Source organism: Pyricularia grisea (assembly GCF_004355905.1).
Source record: "Pyricularia grisea strain NI907 chromosome Unknown Pyricularia_grisea_NI907_Scaffold_1, whole genome shotgun sequence".
In the NCBI taxonomy this organism is placed as follows: Eukaryota; Fungi; Ascomycota; class Sordariomycetes; order Magnaporthales; family Pyriculariaceae; genus Pyricularia; species Pyricularia grisea.
Window position 1 is genome coordinate 3,765,250 of NW_022156716.1, and position 20,238 is coordinate 3,785,487.

Below are 20,238 nucleotides of genomic sequence, written 5' to 3' on the forward strand. Positions count from 1 at the left end.
TTCTGAATTCACGCCCAAAGAAGGAGAGAAAGACTAGGGCCCTGCCCAAGTGCGGAGTCGAACCTCTGCTCAACAGGGCGGTCCTATTCCATTGGTGACCGTTATGTATGCCCCATTATTCATTTGTTCCTGTTTGAAGGTTGCATTCATGCGGAGTGTGGTGCTGGCATGAGACCCTGTCAGGCATATTTGGAGGGTGGCAGTTTTAGAACTCCAATCCAATGGCGGTGTCGGCCAGACACACAAGATGACACGCGGGAGGTTTACTGCTCTCGAAATGGCACCACTTCCCCTCGCCAGGTCTCTAGGCATGCATCCGCTCACAAGCCCTTTCTTAGAGGGAGGTCGTGAACATGGAACCCGCCCAAAGTTTGGCTTAACCGAACAATCTCTGCGTTGCAACCTGGAACCAAGGGCGTGCCCGCGTCAGCCTTTATTCGCAATGCATATGATATGCGCACGGAGAGGAGGAAAGGAGGCAGATGCCGGCCTTTGATTCCAGTCCAACGGACACAACGAATTTTCCATAATACATGGGTGAAACCGTGCCATTCCGGTCAACCCTCTAACGGCTCGTCTGCAATCTCAACGATGGCTGCAGTTGGTGCCTCTGACTCTATGAGAACAGGCGGGAGGCCAGACTACTTAGGTTGACCTCGGGCAGGAGGTGCCACTAGACTTGGTTGTTAATCTTATGTTCACAACTGACGCTAAATGATTTGAGCAATTTTGTCTCGCCAAAAATCCAACCTTGTCTGGAGGGTCTAAGTTGCATCCAGCACTTTCGATATTCCGACCAATAGCAGCTACCTGACACGAAGAACCAAGGCCAGGTCTGCCAATAGCATACTGTGTGGGCACCATCCACCCCTTCTCCCCTTCCCTTCAACCGACTGACCTAACACCCCCCCCCCCCCCCCCCCCCCCCCCCCCCCCCCCCCCCCCTCACTCGTCGTGTATCCGGTTGGAGGCGACGCGACGGCATGTTATCCCAGTCATTGAGATTGAAAGGGCGGGAATTGGCCCAGTCCGTAGGCCGTGGTCACGTTGGTGAAGGGATGGTTACTGATGGATTTTAGTCCACAACTGGCAGCACATCGCTGTATTCGAGTACACTGGCACAGACCTTAATCAAATTCGCTGGACAATGACAGACCCCGATATCATCCTCTACCTCTACCCTATCGATGGCTTGGGCAACAAAGGCGCCTCTTACGCTATTTCCCTGCCCGAGAATAAGTCGAGGTTCGTCCCAGCGGCCGCCAGCAGTAGTAACAATGTTCGCCGCAGCCGTCAGGACAGGGATGCGACCGAGGAGCCCGAAGAGCGTGGACGCTTCAATGGGGACCCTTGTATCGTACTCAGGTTCAGCCAGGGCGCCCGAAGCCGTCTTGGTGTCGTAACAGGACGTGCACCGGACGTTGACTTTGTGCTGCCGAAACTGCCGGGAGTTAGCCGCTTCCACCTCTCCTTCACCTTTGACGACCAGAATCGGCCGATCGTCCGAGACCTGGGCTCTCTCTGGGGGACGAAAGTCACTTACGACGGGGAGAAGGGCGAGAGCCGGTCCAAATTCGACTGGTTGCTACAAGCACCTGGTTCCGTGCGCAATGAGGGCAAATTACCTGTTCTTGAGGTGACGCCGCATATCCAGTTCCGGGTTTTTGTTCCCCCGCGCGACTTCACGTCCCAGGATCACATCGACCGAGTGACTGCCTTTCGACAGGGCACGGCCGACCCCGGAGGCATGCTCGCCTCTTTGGTCCTCCACAGCGGGTCAAGAACCACGCTTCCGAGTGGAACCCAGACGCCGGCGCATCCCTCAGGAACCATCTTGTACAAAAGGTTCCTCGGTAATGGCGTATTTGGCGTCGTAAGCTACATTTGGAACGTGACGACGGGAGAGGAGTACGCCGTGAAAGAGCCGCTGTTGGAGGTCATCCGAAGCGGCCAGGTTATAATGAAAGACTGGAAGAAAGAGGCCAACATGATGGGTGCCCTCTCTCACGTTCGTTTACTGCATATATCCTTCTCCTTCCCTCCGTAATAGAAGGATACTAACAGCCTGGCGCGTAATCAGCCCCATATTGTCGCTTTCCGAGGCGCCACCTACGCTCCGCATCCTCAACTGAAATTCGAATACGTCCCCGGCGGTTCCCTCGATGCTTGCAACGACCTTTCGACGTTCGAGAATGTCCAAGTGCTATGCCAGCTGCTCTCAGCGTTGCGCTATCTGCACTCGCGCGAACCCCCCATTAGCCACCGCGACATCAAACCCCAGAACATACTCGTACAATACCACCGTCCCAACGAGATTCATGTAAAATTCGCCGACTTCGGACTCGCCAAGGCCGCTTATGATTTTAAGACGTTCTGCGGCACGCGGCTGTGGATGGCGCCCGAAGTGTACAGCCAAGGCGACCCGTACAGCGTCGCCGTTGACCTGTGGTCGCTCGGCGTCGTTGTGGCGTCGAAGGAATGCAAGCTTCCCAAACAGAAACCGGCGTACGAATCAAGCCCGGTGGATTGGAGCCGTGCGGTGATGAGGCACGTTTCCAGATCGGCGCAGACAGGAAACACCCTGCTCGCGTTTATCCTTGAAACAATGCTGGTGTTGGATCCGCGCGAGAGGAAGGACGCGGCGTATTGCCACGACGCGGCCCTGCAGCTGAAAGACAATGACTTACGACTAGCGTCTCTGGATGTTGCCGAGAGCATTGGCAGCGAATCGAACAGCGGCCTGGTCGCCCAAGCGACGACGGGCTCGGCATTTCAGGGCCGCCGCCATCCCTCGCCGGTGTACGAGGACGTAGAAAAAGAATCCACCATCCGCCGACGTTCCCTTATCGCAGACCTGGGCTGGCGAGGCACAGACATGATCGACTCAATCATCAACCCGACCGAGTCTGGTGGGAGCTCTGAAACTTCTTACCGCCAGTTGCGCTCGGATGCCCCAACTCCCGACACCCGGGCTGGTGGCAGCTCTCGCATTCTCCCGCTGGGCAATCTACTCGAGGGCGACCTACAGGAAACTGCAAACGGGGAGGCCGGGCACTCTACTTTTAGAGAAGCACATGGTGTTTCCTCTCTTGTTCTCCAGCACCTTGGTCAGGAGGTCTATAAAAAATATGATGGGGATCAAAACAACTCTGAGTTGGCGACAGGGGATTCACGCCTACCGCACAAGAGAGAGAGGCCCAGCGAGCGCAGCTCGCCACGGTTGGCTACCTGCTCTCCAGACCCGGATACATGTGTCAAACGTAACAAGACTATACGGGCGACGACCATATTGGATGGGAGTGATGCGTCTACGGCTTGCCGGGGCATGCAATATAAATAGCTAGCCACATTTCAAATAATTCAATATCCCATTCGGCTCCTCTTAGCTGCCGACTTAATTTGACGTGTCGCGACGGGTGTCACGTGGCACTTGCAGGGAGGCGATGCCTGTGCTCAAAGGGAGCTGGCACGTGCTCACAAGACGCCCTGTGAGCCACCCGGCCACCGGCCGAAATGCTCGTAAGGGTCCTACGAGCACTAAAAATAGGGCACCAAGTCGCCCTCTACCCTCTAAATAGATTCACTTCTCTATACAACACTCAATACAGATGTGCCCCTAACAGGGGCTTTTTGGCTGTCACATGACGCATGCGGCATCTTTTCCTACCTCCCGAGTTAGCCTTTGCTGCGCCGCCGAAGTGCTTGCCCGGGAGTTAGCCGATCTCAACCTCCGGGTAACCGATGAAGGAAGCACAGTATTTGTCGGACGAGATCTTGACGTAGCCGCTGAGCCATTGCCGTTGTCCTCCCCTTTCGTTCTCTTCGGCCGAAGCCGCAGGGATTTATAGTCGTCCACATTATCATCCTCATCGCCACGCCTCCTCTTACCACTCAACCGTACGCGTCCTGCTGAGCTGTTCCGCGAATCTATTTTCACGCTCTGCTTCGCTTCCCCCTGATGCTGCTTGGACATGTCGGCGTCCCACGCCCGCGCCTCCGCGAGGACCCACTGCACCCGTCTCCGCTGCTGGCGAGCGGCCCTCTCCTTGCGTTGATACGCAGCGGTATCTCGGATAAAACTACCTAGCGCTTGCCGGGTCCAGTCCAGCTCGGCTCGAACTGCATGCAGCTCTGCGGCCAGTGAGTTAAAATCAGCTGCAGCTGCAGTTGCGGCAGTTGTAGTAACCCCTTTGGTACTTTGTCGCCGCTGCCCGAAGCGCGACCCCTCTGATGGGTCGGATTGGAGGCTTCCTTTGTCTTGGGCACTTCCCGCCCCTCTCGCCAATTGGTCGAGTATCTTACTCCAGGCGTTGTTGTACCTGGAATCTTCGACCTCAACGGATATGTCGTAGTCGTACTTCTCTGACCACCATTGTTCGAAGACGAGATATTCAAGCCACGTGTCCCACGGCCTCTGCTGGCGTGGGTCCTTTTTCAGCCGCAAGGGCTGGCGAAAGTTGTAGGGCGCGAGGCGTCTTGCGACCTCGCCCTTGTAGGCAGCAAATTTCTTCTCCCCAGGAAGAATCTGGAACGCCGGCTTCTGTTGCCACAGCCGCTTCACAGTCTCCTCAAACGAGCTATCGGCGACCATCTCGTGTGCACCTATGTCTTGGTATATGCGCCTCTCCGCCTCGAGGAAAGCAGTGAAAGCTTCCCCATCCTCGGCACTGCCAGGGCACCGATTGTGCCACTGAAACTTGCAAAAGTCCCACCAACGGCTCAGCTGCCTTGAGAAGACGGTCCACCTCTCCTCGCCCCGGCGCTCGAGGTCCCAGTCTGCGCTAAGCCACGGCGAAAGAACCCCATCGCTGCCGGCTGCGACATTATGGTTCTTGAGGATGAGCCTGAAAGTCTTGAGTGTACAAATGGGCTTGCTGCCGCTTCGCAAGAGCTCGTGGTAGCTTGCCGACTCCACGTCCTCTGCCGTGGTGGGTGGTGGAGTGCCTTCGGACGACCGGGATGGGCTTGGCAGCGATCGTGATGTCCCAAATGCTGGAGAGTGGCCGTCATCATCTTTATCGCCGTGATTATCGTCGCCGCCGTCGTTGTTTTGGTCTACGGCGATGCTCGTCAGGCGACTGAGAAGCGCGCTGATATTGACGGATTCCGACGTAGCTGTCTTCTCTGCCAGCAGAGCTGCCGCTCTATATACATAATAAATGCCCTGTTAGTGGAGAACAATTAAAACATTAAAAGCTTGATTGTCTCGTCACCTTAGCCTACTCGCTAGCTGAGATCGCTGGCTTGTCGAGAGGCTCTCTAGATCGATAATGTTGGAAACGTCGAATCCGCCATCCGCGCAGCCGTTCCTCTCGAGATATTCAACAAGCCGGGTCGATTCGATATTTAGCAGGTCCGACGCTCTGGGAGCTTCTCCTTCTCTAATCGGCATTGTGATCGCGTCGGCGTAATCTGGGGAGATGCCGTTCTCACGGAATGTCGCGTAAACAAAAATCAGCCCCTCACACCGATAACTCGAGCGTCAGATCCAGTCACGTGACACTGAGGGAGCTTATCAAGATATTCCATGCCAATCAAATCAATGGGTTTAACAAACCTCTGGCGTCAACACTGCGCCGACGCGTCTGCCACCAGAATGTCGGCCAAACGCCAGCGCTGCCCAAGGTTGCTAACGGCTAGGACGCCGTCCAGCGCGGCGACGAAATCGAAATCTCGCGCGCTTGTTGACGCCCAGATTACTGCACCTTTTTTTTAAAGATCTTGGATAGGGACAAGGTGTGTTGAGGAGGCTGAATGAAAACTCGAAGGCCGCGAACTTAGAAACTTAGAGAGGTGTTGGATGCAGCATGCACACTGACCCGCAAAGCGTGATGCGGGGGGATCTTCAAGGGAAAAGTTAAGATCGGTGTGAGTAACGGTTGGCGCAGACGAGCTGCGGCTCTGCACACAGTATGAGTCAAACTTGATGGGCCAATCGCTTCCGTAGTGGGTCCAGAGCTGACCGTGATGAGGTCACGGCCACAATGAACATGAGGCGGGTTGTGACATGCGCCACACTTTAGGTGGCGCAGTGGTTCCATTTTGTCTCAAAAAGCGGGGATTACGCTTCAGCGTAGCCGCGGTCCTGTGTTCTTTTGGCCGCTGGGGAAGATACTTGGTCCTCCCAAAAATCTACACTAGAAACACAATTTGCCCACCCTCTTGGTTCGTGCGATCATATTCAGTGCTCGAACCAATAAAATATCCCTCGAAAAACCGACGAGATAATATCAGCCAGTCAGAACTGCTTCTTGCTGTAGATTCCAAGTCATACGCTGTGACTTCACGCATCGGGACGAGGCATTCGCCGAACAGCCTTTCCTCACCATTCTACGAACCTTGAATTGAAGACTCCCTCGAGGTAAAATATGCCCTCGGCAGCCAATGAACCTCATGGCAATCCAGCTGACCGAGTCTAGGATTGCCCCTTCGCGAAAAGAGCACTTTGCTTCTGCACCGCCCCTTGTCCCCTTCCAATCTATCCGGAAGTAGAAATAAGGTGTGGCCCGTGCTTTTCACGCCATTTTCCAGGCAGTTTAACATGGGCTCCTTTCATCGCAGTGCGCCAAACGCACGGAGTAATAGGAGTTGCCCCAGTTTTGGCTCGTTCGGAAGTTTTGGTACAGCAATTTCACAACGCTCAATTACAAAAATACATCTGTCGCGGAAGGATGCCCAGATATGGAGAACTGTTGCTCAAAAATTGCATCAACTTGAATGCAACGGGTCATTTGAATAGTTTTAAGGCGCTTTGCTTATTTCGGCTGTTTAGGTTTTTCGACGGGTTTGTGCGAGAAGCACGCAAGGAGCGCGACGAGTACTACCGCGAGAAAAGGGCCAGAATGCAGCGGGGTCGGGAGGAGGGCGCCCGGCGACGCGCTGCAAAACAGAACCAAGAACTCCAAGACCAAAAGCGCGCTGGCGAGGGCAGCACCGCCGCGGCCGGGCCACAAGACAAAGCTGCTGGCCCTGAATTGGACGTTTCGATACCAGCCGGCGCTACTGTCCCTAGCCCATCACTTCCCACCCGAGATGTCGCCAATGATCCGCCGCCATTATCACAGCCGCCGAGCACACCATCATCCGATCTCGAAACCTCATTCGATCAGTCCCCATACACCCCCGCGACGACTCCCTCGCCCCGCAGAGCACAGTCCGACTCGAGGACTGGTAAACGCAACATATGCACCGCCTCCAACTCCACTACCGCAAAGACGGCGAACTTACCCCATACCACCACTAAACATACAAAAAGAGGTCGCGCTGCTTCAGAACAATCCTGTGAGGATGAGATTATTGCAATAGGTGAAGCTTTACTACGATAGCCGCGAAAAAAGAGACGCCGCGTCTCGTTACAAACCGAGAGCGATATCCCGGCGGGGAACGTTCAGATACAAACCAGCGCTGCGGGTACCTTAGAGGCTACCTGTGGAGTCCTGAGCGAGGCCGATATGTTTGCGGCAGCAACGATGGACGCCTTACGGAAGCTATATGGGCTTATGGGCGATGATGGCTCCTCCAATTTGGATAAGATAAATGCATCGCCAGGGACGGAGACAAGCACAGAGTTGCGGCATATCGAAAGAAGCCCCATCTCGGACATTGTACAACAGCCACTGCCACTAGGTTTTTAGGATTAAACGCAGCCTCTGTCCCCTTCGCTGGAAAATGACGAGTGGCCGTATATGCCCATCGTGGAGTCACAATGGCCATTCGACTGAACGAAAATGTTGTCATGTGGGCGCCAGCATCTGTGCAATGCCGAATACACCGCACGCAAGTCGTAAAATAAAAACTCGGCTCGATCTGAGGATGAACTGGCCGGACGTCGCTATCCTAGAAACGAGCTTGAACAAAAACCCCAGCCCCAGGGAGAAGAAGAAGCCGAGCCACAGTCTAGCAACGTGGTTGTAGGGAGACACGGAGATACGGTCGAAGTCTGGCATACAGCGTGAAGCCCGTAGAAAATATTCAGGCAGGGCTTGTTACTCAGTATCCAGATACAAGTGCAGCTTCCATAACCGACCAGTGAAATCGCATGCAAGTTAGTCGATAACCAGAGTCAGCATTACTTTATCAGCTTGACTAGGAATCTGGAGCAAGTGCCTAGATTCTTCTGTCATATTTTGTTTCGCGATCTATGGCTACATCGGTGACCTACACGGGCCAATAGGGACCACAAACGGGACCTGAGCAAGAGGGCCTGGATTTAGTAGGCCTGACCTAATCGATCTGGTTCTAGTCTAGTCGATGTAGGTAAATGTGGTGCCAGGAAAGGGGGCCGGAGGGTCAACATTGATCACAGCGAAAGAGGGCAAGGGGCCATGGACAGACTGGAAGGGTACGAAGCAAAGGGAGAGAAAAAAACAAGCTGACTAAAACAAGATTTGGAAGATTAATTAGTGCCTACGTACGCTGTATCTAAATTTATGTCTAGAATACAAGCAGCCCCTGGCGCATTCACTCGGCTGGCTCTCCCCAACAAAAACCGACGAACGCCCGTATGTATCGTCAGTTAGACAGATCTACATAAACACAACGCGAGAGTGGGCGGGTGAAATGCTCAAAAGAAAACCAGTGCTGGGTTGCGCCCTGCAATGCGTTTATCAGAGGCTCTAGGCTCACGCGCCACGCGTGTTACCAGAGTCCCGACTCCTCTCCACTTCTTTAGTTCTATCACTTTTTTCTCTCAGCTAGGAGCGTCCATCTTCAGGCTAACACTCAACGTTGATAGAACAAAGAGATCGTGGCGGCGTTGTGGTTCTTGAGTGTCAAGTTCTGCTCACGGCTTGGCTGCTTCAGAACGAAACATAACGCCGTGCACTGCTTGTAAAGGGACTGAAACCCCCATCTTGTCTACTGTTTCTTAATTCGTTACCTAGTGTGATTTCTAGCCCAACGGCCTGCTCGGAGGAACGTCGGTTGGCTCTGGGCACATCAACACGCATGCCCGACTTTGGTAGTTTCAGAAGAGCGACCAAATGTGACTCGATAACAATCCAAAAACAGCGATGCCGTCGGCTCTTACGTCTGTCAAATTGATAACCGCGTCGAACCGGTCCCGCGCGAAATTTGCTGTATCCAAAGTCGCGCCTTTGAGCAACGCAGGTTGACGGTCTTGGAGAGATCCGAGGTAGGACCAGCGTCTTCGCAAATGCGAAGACATTGGTTGGTCACATCTCTCTCATTCAAACGCTAGATCAGAGCCGAGATAAAATCGTAGCAACGATACACCACCTTCAAAACCTTCTCAGTTCAACAATGTTGAATAAGGGCCCCGAGCGTGACGAATAAAGGCTACGATTGCAGGAGGATATTCACGCCTCCAACCAGTGTTTGGAAGTTTGCAAAAAGGTATCCAAGCAAGCCTCTCGTCAGAAGATACACATCGTTGGAAAAGTAATTGCTGACGATGACACCGATCAAGTGGTTGTTACAACTCTTGCCGATTTTTTGACGTTGGCAAAATATTGGCTAAAAGCGGATCTGCACAAATAGTCGGCTTAATAACGGATAATACGCTTCAAAAACTGACAGCAAATCAGTATAGCAGTCGTTTTGGCACCGCATCCAACTATCCTGGCCGTGCACAAGTTCGCAGCACTGCCTTGCCAGCAAGTTGCACGAGCCAAGACGGCGACAACCATACTCCATACCTATCGAACAAGGACAGACAATCCCCAGATGCGCATTTGAAGTCTGCCAGACCATGCCCTAATGAGGTTAGAAAACGGGCTGCCGAAGGCGGTGGTGCATACCCGATGTGATTAACGCATCTTAAAATGGCTGTTGTTTGTGATAGTGGATTTGGACGACTCTTTTTTTTCCCTTTCTGGCAGACAGCACGATCCTTATAAATGTTGTTCGAACAGTCAGTCTATATAAACACAACCTATTAATTGAGACTGTGCTGACTCGATTTCTTTTCTATCTTGTTCTTTCGTAAGGATACGTGGGAGCAGGGTGACAGCAAGGCATGCTTGGGGTATTGAATAGCTAATGAGGTGTTGAATCGTTTACAACATCACTGGGACGAGCTTCGCTGAAGAAATGCTCATAAACATCGCTGTCGCCATGGTGCGGACGGACCATAAATTTCAAGACGAGGCACACAGTCACGCTTCTCCCTGGATCGACTGAATGTCTGTATGCACTCGAATTTCGTGCTAAAATGTGACTTTCGCCGTTTCCACGCCTTTGGTCACAAGTGTATAGCCTATAACCAGACCTTTATAGCGAGACAGCAGGCCATGTATGATAGGTAAAGTAGCGCAGAATTCGCCGGGTGACGCAGGTATATTTACAAGTAATCCACCACAAGACGAATGGGTTAATTATGGGTTCGCTGCTAATTCTCGATTACACCAGTTTCTCTGCCTCTCCATTCTGCTCCGCTTAAGCTTTAAACGGTCGCATCTGCCAGCGCCATATCCTCACCAACAAGACCAAAAAGCCTTGCGCCTGGATGGATTTCGTTACTACAGTAATCAAGGTAGAGAAATGCCACGGGCATTCGGCAGGGGGGCGAGTCGCCGGCTTGCCATAGCTCAGAGTAATTTGCTCTCAAGCCTCGATTACGCGTACCACTGTGGTGATCACTGTTCTGCGAAATTGCGGTGGAAACCCTATGGCTATGTCAAGCGTACCCTGCCCTTGCCGCTGAAAACCGGATGGCATTCAGCTGCCCCTCTCCTCTGGCAGGATGGAACTTGCGTTGCAGAACCTAAAGGATGTAGCACTACTACGTACAGTGTGACTGTGGCAAGGGATTTCGTTGGTCGAGGGTTCTATTCTACCGGCCGGTAACACCCCGGGCTACACAAGTATAATGACGCCAAGCGCCTGTCTTACCCCTCCTCTCCTTTTTTCTTCTCAAGCCAACCATCACAAGTTTGACAGGTGCTTTCATCGCGATGTACGATTTGACTTTTAATACTAACCAACAGTCTATCTTCTGTTACATATTGGTATAGTCTGGGTAAGCAAGTACATGAACAATCTTTACCAGCATAACGCAGGCGCTGGTGCTATATTTGGAGGAAGTCGAGTTATTGGCTTCCGCAAACGCGTCCTTCCGCCCTGATCCGTATGAAGTCAAAGAACTAGTCTCTCACCATACCGATGGTTTTCCCGACCGTACGGAGAAATGGCACAGTTTTGGACTGGCTGGCAGGCGATTAGTGGAGTGGAAATAAAGGCCGACTATGATCGCTTCGAGGCTGCTCGAACAGGCCGCTCAAAGTAGCGCCGGACGAAGTACGCCCAGTTTATAACGGTAGCTCTAGGCTGTGTGTTGACTATCGCGCCAAAACCATATTTTTTCACCCAAAAGCTCCACGAAGTTCTCGAACATGGCCGGGCATCGTGTCAATTGTGCGAGGGATACGTGAAATCTCATCCTTTTGCTGTGGTTAGCTAACGCTGCTTGACCTTCATGTTGATAGCCAAAGATGCCCGACCAAAATCATTTCTGTATGCCTTAATATTCAGGCATATTACCCCGTCTTAACGACAACAGCGGAAGCGGGGTTGATCAATACAAGGATGATGGGCAGTGGATGGGCATTGACGCGGTGATTTCGAATCCTCGGTCCCGAGACTGAATTTCGCGGATGACGAGATAGCCAGCCGATTCGTATTTCAATTATTGTGTACCCCAATTCTATCATTGCCCGGAGTCACTATGACAGATCCGCTTAGCACAGCTTCTGGTGTTGTGGCCCTGGTGACCTTCGCCTTGCAGTCTAGCGTGACTCTCCATCGGACTATCCGCAGCCTTCGGAGCCAAGAGAAGGACGCGCGAGCTCTCAAAGACGAACTTGCCGATCTAACTAGCGTGTTGGAAACGCTTCTAGAAACGATCGAGGGCCACCCTAATATTGATTTTGGATCTCTCGCGCTTCCTCTACAGCGCTGCGGCAAGACATGCCAAGAATATGGCGAGCTTATTGCCAAATGTACTAGGCATTCCACGAGCTCACGAGCGAGCCTTCGCGATTGGATCACTCAGCGGTATCTCCAAGGAGATATTAATGATTTTCGCAACATGTTATCAGGGTACAAATCGACCATCAACATAGCTTTAGCAAATGCAAACATGTTAGTAGTACCAATGAAGTCTTTCATTGGCAAGCATTGCTAACCCACGTGTATCCTACAGTCGCTTCGCCGCAATAACACCGCAAGTTCTGGAGGATTACAAAGACTTGATCCTTGACACGACCCTTGATTTGAAGGAGCATCTCGAATCGCTTGAAGAAAAAGTTGGCGACTTACAAAAGAGCATCCCCCAGGACGATGAAGCTGAATGGGCGGCTCTTTCGGAGGAGAAGGAAAGCACAGAGCAGGGTCTCAAACTATGTGCCCAGCTGTCCGCTCAGATCGAGCAATTTATGTCGCTATCTGCGGAGAATCCACAGTTCTCAAGCCGCCCATCAGCACACAAGCACATCAAATCGGGCCTCGGCCCTGTAGGGGCTAGCCTCCAGTCTCTTTTGCTTATTCTGCAAAAGCATGAGTCAAGCATCAAACAGCAAATGGAGGCTCTGCGTGTGAGCGGATTACATGGGGATGTCACCGCACAAATCGAATCTTTGGAGGAAACAAAGACCGCCATTCGCCAGTGTATTCATGTCGTCTCCGATGCCGACGAGACTGTGCGAGAGGAGAGACGCAATGTTTTTGCGGACATCACCATGGCTGACGACAGCTACGCTTTCTCTGTGTCCACTGTCGGAGATTTAGTGACCGCGAGAGGATTCCATCTTAGCGGACGTGCCCGTCATGTTGGTGGGCAGATCAGCGATGAAAGCTATCAAATGACCGTTGACGCACTTACGAAATTAGACCTTGCGCACTCTCAGTCCACGCGCCAGAATAGCCAGGATCATGATCAAAAGACTCATGGCCCAACACCGGTTCACCCTGAAACCGGGGGTACTAAGACTTTTCAAGATCGTTATGGACGAGGAATGAAACTTTCGTTGCCAAACGACGGCAACAGGACACCAGATGTCCCTTAACGTTTAATTTGAGACTGTTGGGGATGATTTTCTCCTGACAAACTGTACCCACAGCAGGCAGATCAAAGCAACCATAGTTAGGTTATGACGTACCGGGCGTGGCTAAGCCCCGGGACAGATTAATAGCCTCTGGACAGACCGTTTGTGATATGCACAACCTAGTCATAGTGGGTTAATGCGATCTCCAACTAGGAAAAACTTAGGACCATAAGAAACTATATTACTCCAAGCATCCGTTGTTCCCTTGTCTGCACCACCAGCCCAGTTGTTGATCATTGCAACTTTAGTCGTGCATTCCGTCTTTGGATTATAACCCATTGACATCGAATCTTGTATCCGGCGGCAGATCTCATGCCCCTCGTATTTTCCCTGATTTTCGAGCAGCTAATCAGGCTTTTCATATTGCTGAGTGTGAACGGATTCTCTAAGGGCTGGTTACACGTGACCCTGCATAGGCCACTACTAACAGATACACTTCATTAATAACGTTTCAGTCATTCCGTTCTTCTGGAATGGTGGGGCACACGTTGGACCCTGCCAATGAGAAAACTTGCGGATATAAAACAAGTAAGGGATCTTGGGGGTGTTTATGGGCACAAGTACAGGTGCACCACACCTGTATTCTAGCTAATTCTAGACCTAACTGTTTGCTCTAGTGCGTGTTGTGATGCTAGTCGAGACGGGTGAGAAAGATACATCATTCCGTCGCCCGTCGCCCCTACACTAACAACCTTTCACTCATTTGCCACTTTATACACCAAGAGCAAGCTCGGAAAGGAGAGAATGACACATGACAATATAATAGCTATGCTGCTTATCCAAAGCGCCGTGCCCATCGGCCACCCGTCCCCAGCATCTTCTCCAACTGAGACGACGACCTATAGCGCACTTAGGACCACTGACGCGACTGCAATCAGGAACAAGATCGACCCGTAGAAGCTAGCAAAGCCTTTGTTTTTTGCCTCACCATCACAATAAGCGCCAATATTTTCTGGTGCATTTCCTCTGCCTCCTCGTATTTCCCTTGGCTATGAAGTAACAGTACCAGGTTTTTGATACTACTAAGCGTGTCCGGGTTTTCTAGGCCCAGCACCTTTTCTCTAAGCGCCAGCGTTGTCCGAAGCATCTGCTCTGCCTCCTCGTATTTTCCCTGCTTATAGAGCATTAGGGCTAGGTTATTAATACTGATAAATGTGTCCGGATTTTCTTGACCCAGCACCTTTTCACTAAGCTTTAATATTGTCCGGCACATCTCCTCTGCCTCTTCGTATTTCCCCTGCCTATCGAGCATTAGGGCCAGGTTGTTCATAACGTTAAATATGCTCGGATTTTCTTGACCTAGCACCATTTTACTAAGAGCAAATGTTGTCCAATGTATATGCTCTGCCTCCTCGTATTTCCCCTGACTGTCGAGCACCGATGCCAAGTTGTTCATGCTGGTAAATGTGTCTGGGTTTTTTGGGCCCAGCACCTTTTCCGTAAGCCCCAATGTTTTCCTGTGCATCCGCTCTGCCTCCTCGTATTTCCCCCGCTTATTAAGCACCGATGCCAGGTTGTTCATGCTGGCAAGCGTCGACGGGTTTTCTGGGCCCAATACCTCTTCATTAAGCGCCAATGTTTCCCGGTACATTATTTCTGCCTTCTTGTATTTTCCAAGAGAATCATATGCCCTTGCAACAACGCGTTGGAGCAGACCTAGATTTTCCTTTTCCGTGCAATCACCCCGGAGTTCCAGCACCGCTTGTGCGTGAGGCAAATAAGAAGTCCATAAGTCTTGGTTTTCATGCGTTGGCCAAGGAAAACTCTTTGAAAGCTGGCACACTGCCTTCGTAATTTGCCGACTTTGCTGTTTTTTAGACCGAACCCAGTTGCGCATCGCAAGACGAACAAGACGGTGGATGTCAAATCGATCCATAGTGCCACGTTCCAATATAAAAGAGTACCCTTTCAGGATGCTCACAGCTTCATATTTCTGCAGAACAAGCTTGTTATCAACATCAGGAAGCAGTGATACCGGGATATTCTTTTCTGCGTAATACACGATAGTCTCAAGGTAGGATGCTGCGAGCGGGGCGTCACGCGCAATCTGTTCGAACGATATATGCCACGTTAGAGCTACCGCGTTGGTCGTGTTATCGTACCGATCTTGGTCCTCGAAACTTTCGCTTAGCATACCAATTAAATTTTGGTCGCTTGATTTGCAAATTTCGAGGTACCTAGCCACTGTCACAAATTTATTCCGCGCCATAAAGGCCGAAGTCTGTCTAATCGCCAACGGCAACTGAACCAGGTATTCTAGTAGTTCGTTTGTCAATTTGGCGTCGCCTGTTTGGTTTATTTGGAGGAGGGGGACTTTTACCCCTACTGGAGAAAGCATGGAAAGAGCATGGAGAGAAAGCATGGAGAAAGCATGGAAAGAGCATGGAAAGAGCATGGAAAGAGCATTCGGAGGGGTCCATATAAAAAGACTGCAATATCTGCGACACTTTATAACGAAGCCGCGCAAAAGCGCGTCCCTGTCCCTTTAGGCGTCTACCGCTCGCATTTGTTGGCGTTCTGTAGCCATGTCGATTCGCATACCTTGTAGAGAAAAAGGACTACCGAAATTTCCCCCACACCTTAATGATGTGCGATCGGCGGCTGTTGATGCTACGTTATTAGATCTTTACATGTACGGGAATGGGTCGTCTCATTATCTAGTTTTCCTGTGTAACCAAAAGATGCAGTATTGAAAGGTTGAGACCAGAGTTTGCAGCGAGCTGGCGCAGCCATAATTTGCCTACTATTAACCAATTTGCATATCTACACCCTAAATTTAGGCAACCAAACCTCGTTGCATAATGCTTGAAAGGCTTTGTATTTAAAAAGTTTCACGTAGTCAAAGCGATCATTTTATCACCTCCTCTCCATACATTTCGCCATTCGCCACACCCCCTAGTTCTTTCGTAAGCTCTGTCCGGGTCCAAAATGGCAGCCAATAGGTTCGCAGGTACCCGCGGGAATTATATAAGCATGTCCTATCCCCAACTTTTGTTCAGAAACATTTATAATTATCGGGTCGGTGTTTTAAAGACCACGTTATTTTGTTCAACGACTCTTGTGACAACACGGAAAACAAGCAGCCGCTGCCTTTGCTGCTAAGTTTCCGTTTACGTTACTTAGACGGGCTAGGAAGCTGGCAAAAGCGGTCGCAAGAGTATGTAACCGTCTGTTCACCAGACTTTTCTTTCGTTTATTTTGCAATAGTAAAGGCGTACCCCTTTAGCTTCGCCCGTCACGAAAAAGATCCCAAACAGATGAGGCTGCAATACAGGGGCAATTCCATTCGAAAATCACCTAGAGCTAAGCGTAAAGAAAGAAGAAAGCCACGCTAGCGTATACGCGCCTAAGCGAACAATAACAAGCGAACCCTAGCGCCTTGTCACGCAAGGTAGAGCTAGTCACGGTTGGTAGTCGTCCAGGCACGCCAATCCGTAACATCGCCATGCGTTAATAGCGTTTAACAGGTCATTTCGCGAAAAGCGTTCAACGTCAGGAGGAAGACAGTTATTTATAAGTTAATATGGACTGAAATCTGATTTCATATTATCTTAAAATGATTGGGAAGCGTAAAATATATTGGAATTAGTTAATGAGAAAGTGCGATGAGCTCAATAATGGAGAACACGTTGGGCAAAATTTGCGACTCGTCAAATCTAAGGATTACGTAATCCCGGCGGGTTCCCGCGAACCTATTGGCTCCCATCCAAGATTATTGGCTTACAAAGAAAAGAAGACAAGTACTTACCATGGATGCGAACGACTTTAGAACGGGCCTAGGTGACTTGTTTATTCGGATCCACCATTTGCTGAAGTCAGTCCCAAAAATTACCCTTATCGGGTACACCCGGTGTGTCGAAAAAAGCTTACAATCATCTGATAGTGGTTCTTTCTGCTATCAAGCGTATCTGGTTTCCGGCACCAAACGATAGGAGGGCTGTAACGTTAATTATCACACAAGAAAAGAAGACAACCATTGATAATTCCTCGTGTAAAATCTTTTTGCTCATGGTTTTCGCAAACCATAGGAACATCGCGTTCGTTCTTTGAAATGAAAGTGTGGGTCTCTCACCCAGCACAGCCGTACAGGCGATTGTTATTTTTGGCTAAATGTATTGCCAAGCCGAGCTGTACCAACGAGTTCTACGCTCCTAACTAATTGGGCACGAGCCCCTCGCTTTTATATGACCACCGTTTGCTCAACCGCCGATGTGCTATATGTATGATAAAGGAGGAAAATGCATGGTCACGGCGGTAGATACATGTTCGTAACAACTCGCTATATAGGAACTTTCACATCTTTCAACCAGCTTGAGACATTGAACCCCAAGACACTCATGTAATAAAGTGGCAGTATTAATGCCTGGCTTCAATGGCCATCATTAAAGCCGCTACGCGCTAGAGACAGTTTCGGCTACGCTCTCTATACCGCAAAGAGAAGAGACATCCCGCTAAGCGCCTCGGTTGTTCACCGGCGACATTCTGCACAGATCGAATAATACTCGGCGTCTCCTACGTATGGGGTACAGATATCTTTGGGTTGTAAGAGAGATGGAAGGAAATCTAGCACTGTATAGCAACAAAGGAAAGAACAATTACATGTGTTTCCTTCCAAATTACTAGCTCATAGTGGTCCCGGTCCATGGCATTGTCTTATTTACCGTTGACTAAATCGTAATAATTGGGTTACAACTTAGTCAGCAACCATCGTTTCGGAGCACCCCAGCCTAAGTTAGGTTTCTAGCTTGAATTGGTCAACAGCTTAGCCTCCGCAACTGATCAATTGCGGTAGCGGCAGCAGTAATTGTTTGTCCCTTTTGAACTGCACTGTGTAGTCTGGACGAAGCTGGGTTCGCCAAGAATGCTACGTCTGAGCCCCAGCAACAAAAAGCTTGAAACTACAGTCGTCAAGCCCTCAGACACCCTCCAAAACTCCATCAAGGTCAATCGTCAAGGCGTCTCACTTAATTGGAGTGACACTTCCAAGTAAGAAGTCAATTCTCCCCAGATTCCCAAGCCATTATCAGAAGAAAAAAAACCCGAAAAGCACTCACGCCCAAACAAGAACACACGAGGCACTCGCGGGACTTCTTGGTCGATCCGGGTGATCTTCCGCCAACGTCGTTTTTTCAACTTGTACCACCTGTTCCAAAAGTTGGACGGCCTCTTTTACCTGACCGTTGGCTTTTAAGCATCTTCCAGCCCAGTAACCTAGATTGCCTTCTTCCTCCCAATGGTTCTCATTGTCTCCGTCATTTTGGACCGCTTTAAGCACAGCGGCGTCGCCGGCGCTCCGCGCAGCCCGGCGTTATTGGACACTACTACTACTACTACTACTACTACTACTTATCGCAGCTAACAATAATGCAAAAAATAAATAATGTTGCAACCGTGTTAAAAATTTTGGTATTTGTGCAGGGGGGGGGGGGGGGGGGGGGGGGGGGGGGTGTGGGGTGGGGGGGAGGGGCGGTTAGTTGTTACTCCGCGTGGCGTTAGGTACCGGTAATTATTTGCACTGTAGTAGTGGAGGTTTGGTTGAGATTTAGCCATTGTGTTGTTGTGAAATAACCTCTCCTTAATTTCACTACATTAAAACCGAACAGCAATTTGCAGCCCTACACGCGCAACCTTTGCTGCCCACAAACTCACAAAAGCCAAAGCGTACATGACACCGGTTAACAGAATGACTCCCCAGTAACTACCGCCGGCAGCCTTTATGATTGCTCCGCCAATGGGGATCCCGATCAAGCTTCCAACGCTACCAATAGTGTATGCCGTTGCGTAATACCGCCCGTAGGACTGCGTGTCACATAGCTTTCCCACACAAACGGGGGTTATGCTTGTCGTGTTACCGTTTGCCAATCCGAATATGACAACAAACGATACGATACCCGCCGTCTGCGACCCAAAAGGTAGCCAAATCGCAAAGGCAGATATGCTACTTATCAAAATAGTGATTAAATTGGAGTTGAAAACTCCAATGTAATCTCCCCACCAGCCAGCTGTGACCCGCCCGACTGCGCTGGCGGCATTAAATATCGGTAGAATTTGGAAGCTAAAGTCGGCGCTAAGTCCCTCGCTTAACATGTATGCAGGGATATACGCTAGAGGTATGAACCCTGCAAAAAATAGCAGAAAGTTACTGAGTGAAGTTAAAGCAAAAGCCGGTTCTTTCAAGATTCGAAAGTCGGGGCCCCTTTTTGCATCCTGGCGAGGTGCAAGGCGCCCTGCGATCAGTGGCAGGGACAAGGTGCAACAAAAAAGGGAGGTGAACCCGATGCAGCGAACAGTCCATGGCCATCCAACCGAGTCAACAAGAGGGTTAAACGTCAAAGGGAATGCGATGCCGCCAAACACGCCGCCGGTTGTGGCAATCCCAGTCGCTAGACCACGGCGCCGACGGAACCAGTGGCCTACCGAGGCAATCGACACATTAAACAGGAGAGAAGTTCCAACGCCGTTCAAAACACCAAAAATAAGCATGAAATGCCAATACTCTGTCAAAGGTTAGGGATCGATTGCAACGGACTTTTGTGGTGAATCGTAACATACCGGTGCAAATGCTCAATAGCATAATACTTGTGACATGACAAGATGATCCAGCCAGGATGAGCCATCTGGGGCCATATTTGTCGAACAAAGGCCCAACATACACGCCACAGCCGAAACATAAGAAGACATAAACGGAAAATATCCATGCAACAGTGCTTTCCTCGTAGCTGGACAGCTGATGAGACTTTACGTACGTGGTAAACACACCTAGGCTGTTCATAATGCCAGAAGAGGAGAAAAGGGCTAGCCAGCAACCAAAGACTACCATCCATGATCTGGCTCCTCCTTCCGGAAACTCTTCTTGGCTGCCTTGCTCGCTCATATTTCTGCTTTCAATACCAGTAGTCGAGTAGCTTTTCTAACAGTGGTTGTTGCTACGGAAATTCGGCGAGTTATTTTTGCTGTGAATGAGGATGTGTTTTTGCTTGGCGTGCTTTATCTCAGGAATTAAAGTATATTTACAAGGTTTCGGTGTTGCTTAAGTCTATCTCGGGCTGTCCACGGTACGGAAACGGGCTGGTTGCTTGGGAATCAAATGTGAGAAAAACAGGGCATCACACAGTTCTGCAAGATAAATATTTATTTTGCCAGGTCAACTTAAGTGAAAAGCAATTTGCTACGTAAT

At 50.4% G+C, this 20,238-nt stretch overlaps 8 protein-coding genes across 8 annotated transcripts; 4 read left to right on the forward strand and 4 right to left on the reverse strand.

The window, feature by feature from the left end:
* Nucleotides 1-1,147: 1,147 nt before the first annotated feature.
* Nucleotides 1,148-3,340, forward strand: PgNI_01134 (uncharacterized protein; the record flags this gene model as incomplete). Its single annotated transcript, XM_031121209.1, has 2 exons — nucleotides 1,148-2,008; nucleotides 2,081-3,340. The coding sequence occupies 2 exons, from the start codon at nucleotides 1,148-1,150 to the stop codon at nucleotides 3,338-3,340; spliced, it is 2,121 nt and encodes a 706-aa protein (XP_030986970.1).
* A 297-nt stretch (nucleotides 3,341-3,637) lies between these two features.
* On the reverse strand, nucleotides 3,638-5,392 carry PgNI_01135 (uncharacterized protein; the record flags this gene model as incomplete). The annotated part of the gene is made up of 2 exons (XM_031121210.1): nucleotides 3,638-5,144; nucleotides 5,214-5,392. 2 exons carry the CDS (start codon nucleotides 5,390-5,392, stop codon nucleotides 3,638-3,640), a joined length of 1,686 nt encoding a protein of 561 aa, XP_030986971.1.
* A 1,450-nt stretch (nucleotides 5,393-6,842) lies between these two features.
* Nucleotides 6,843-7,325, forward strand: PgNI_01136 (uncharacterized protein; the record flags this gene model as incomplete). Its single annotated transcript, XM_031121211.1, has 1 exon — nucleotides 6,843-7,325. One exon carries the CDS (start codon nucleotides 6,843-6,845, stop codon nucleotides 7,323-7,325), a length of 483 nt encoding a protein of 160 aa, XP_030986972.1.
* Nucleotides 7,326-8,324: 999 nt separating this feature from the next.
* Nucleotides 8,325-9,767, forward strand: PgNI_01137 (uncharacterized protein; the record flags this gene model as incomplete). The annotated part of the gene is made up of 7 exons (XM_031121212.1): nucleotides 8,325-8,341; nucleotides 8,438-8,501; nucleotides 8,735-8,818; nucleotides 8,895-8,959; nucleotides 9,010-9,168; nucleotides 9,274-9,399; nucleotides 9,428-9,767. The coding sequence occupies 7 exons, from the start codon at nucleotides 8,325-8,327 to the stop codon at nucleotides 9,765-9,767; spliced, it is 855 nt and encodes a 284-aa protein (XP_030986973.1).
* Nucleotides 9,768-10,792: 1,025 nt separating this feature from the next.
* Nucleotides 10,793-11,436, reverse strand: PgNI_01138 (uncharacterized protein; the record flags this gene model as incomplete). The annotated part of the gene is made up of 3 exons (XM_031121213.1): nucleotides 10,793-10,954; nucleotides 11,230-11,297; nucleotides 11,421-11,436. The coding sequence occupies 3 exons, from the start codon at nucleotides 11,434-11,436 to the stop codon at nucleotides 10,793-10,795; spliced, it is 246 nt and encodes an 81-aa protein (XP_030986968.1).
* Nucleotides 11,437-11,683: 247 nt separating this feature from the next.
* Nucleotides 11,684-13,022, forward strand: PgNI_01139 (uncharacterized protein; the record flags this gene model as incomplete). The annotated part of the gene is made up of 2 exons (XM_031121214.1): nucleotides 11,684-12,099; nucleotides 12,161-13,022. 2 exons carry the CDS (start codon nucleotides 11,684-11,686, stop codon nucleotides 13,020-13,022), a joined length of 1,278 nt encoding a protein of 425 aa, XP_030986969.1.
* A 913-nt stretch (nucleotides 13,023-13,935) lies between these two features.
* PgNI_01140 (uncharacterized protein) lies at nucleotides 13,936-14,652 on the reverse strand (the record flags this gene model as incomplete). The annotated part of the gene is made up of 1 exon (XM_031121215.1): nucleotides 13,936-14,652. One exon carries the CDS (start codon nucleotides 14,650-14,652, stop codon nucleotides 13,936-13,938), a length of 717 nt encoding a protein of 238 aa, XP_030985825.1.
* A 3,998-nt stretch (nucleotides 14,653-18,650) lies between these two features.
* Nucleotides 18,651-19,881, reverse strand: PgNI_01141 (uncharacterized protein; the record flags this gene model as incomplete). Its single annotated transcript, XM_031121216.1, has 2 exons — nucleotides 18,651-19,558; nucleotides 19,614-19,881. 2 exons carry the CDS (start codon nucleotides 19,879-19,881, stop codon nucleotides 18,651-18,653), a joined length of 1,176 nt encoding a protein of 391 aa, XP_030985824.1.
* Nucleotides 19,882-20,238: the final 357 nt, after the last annotated feature.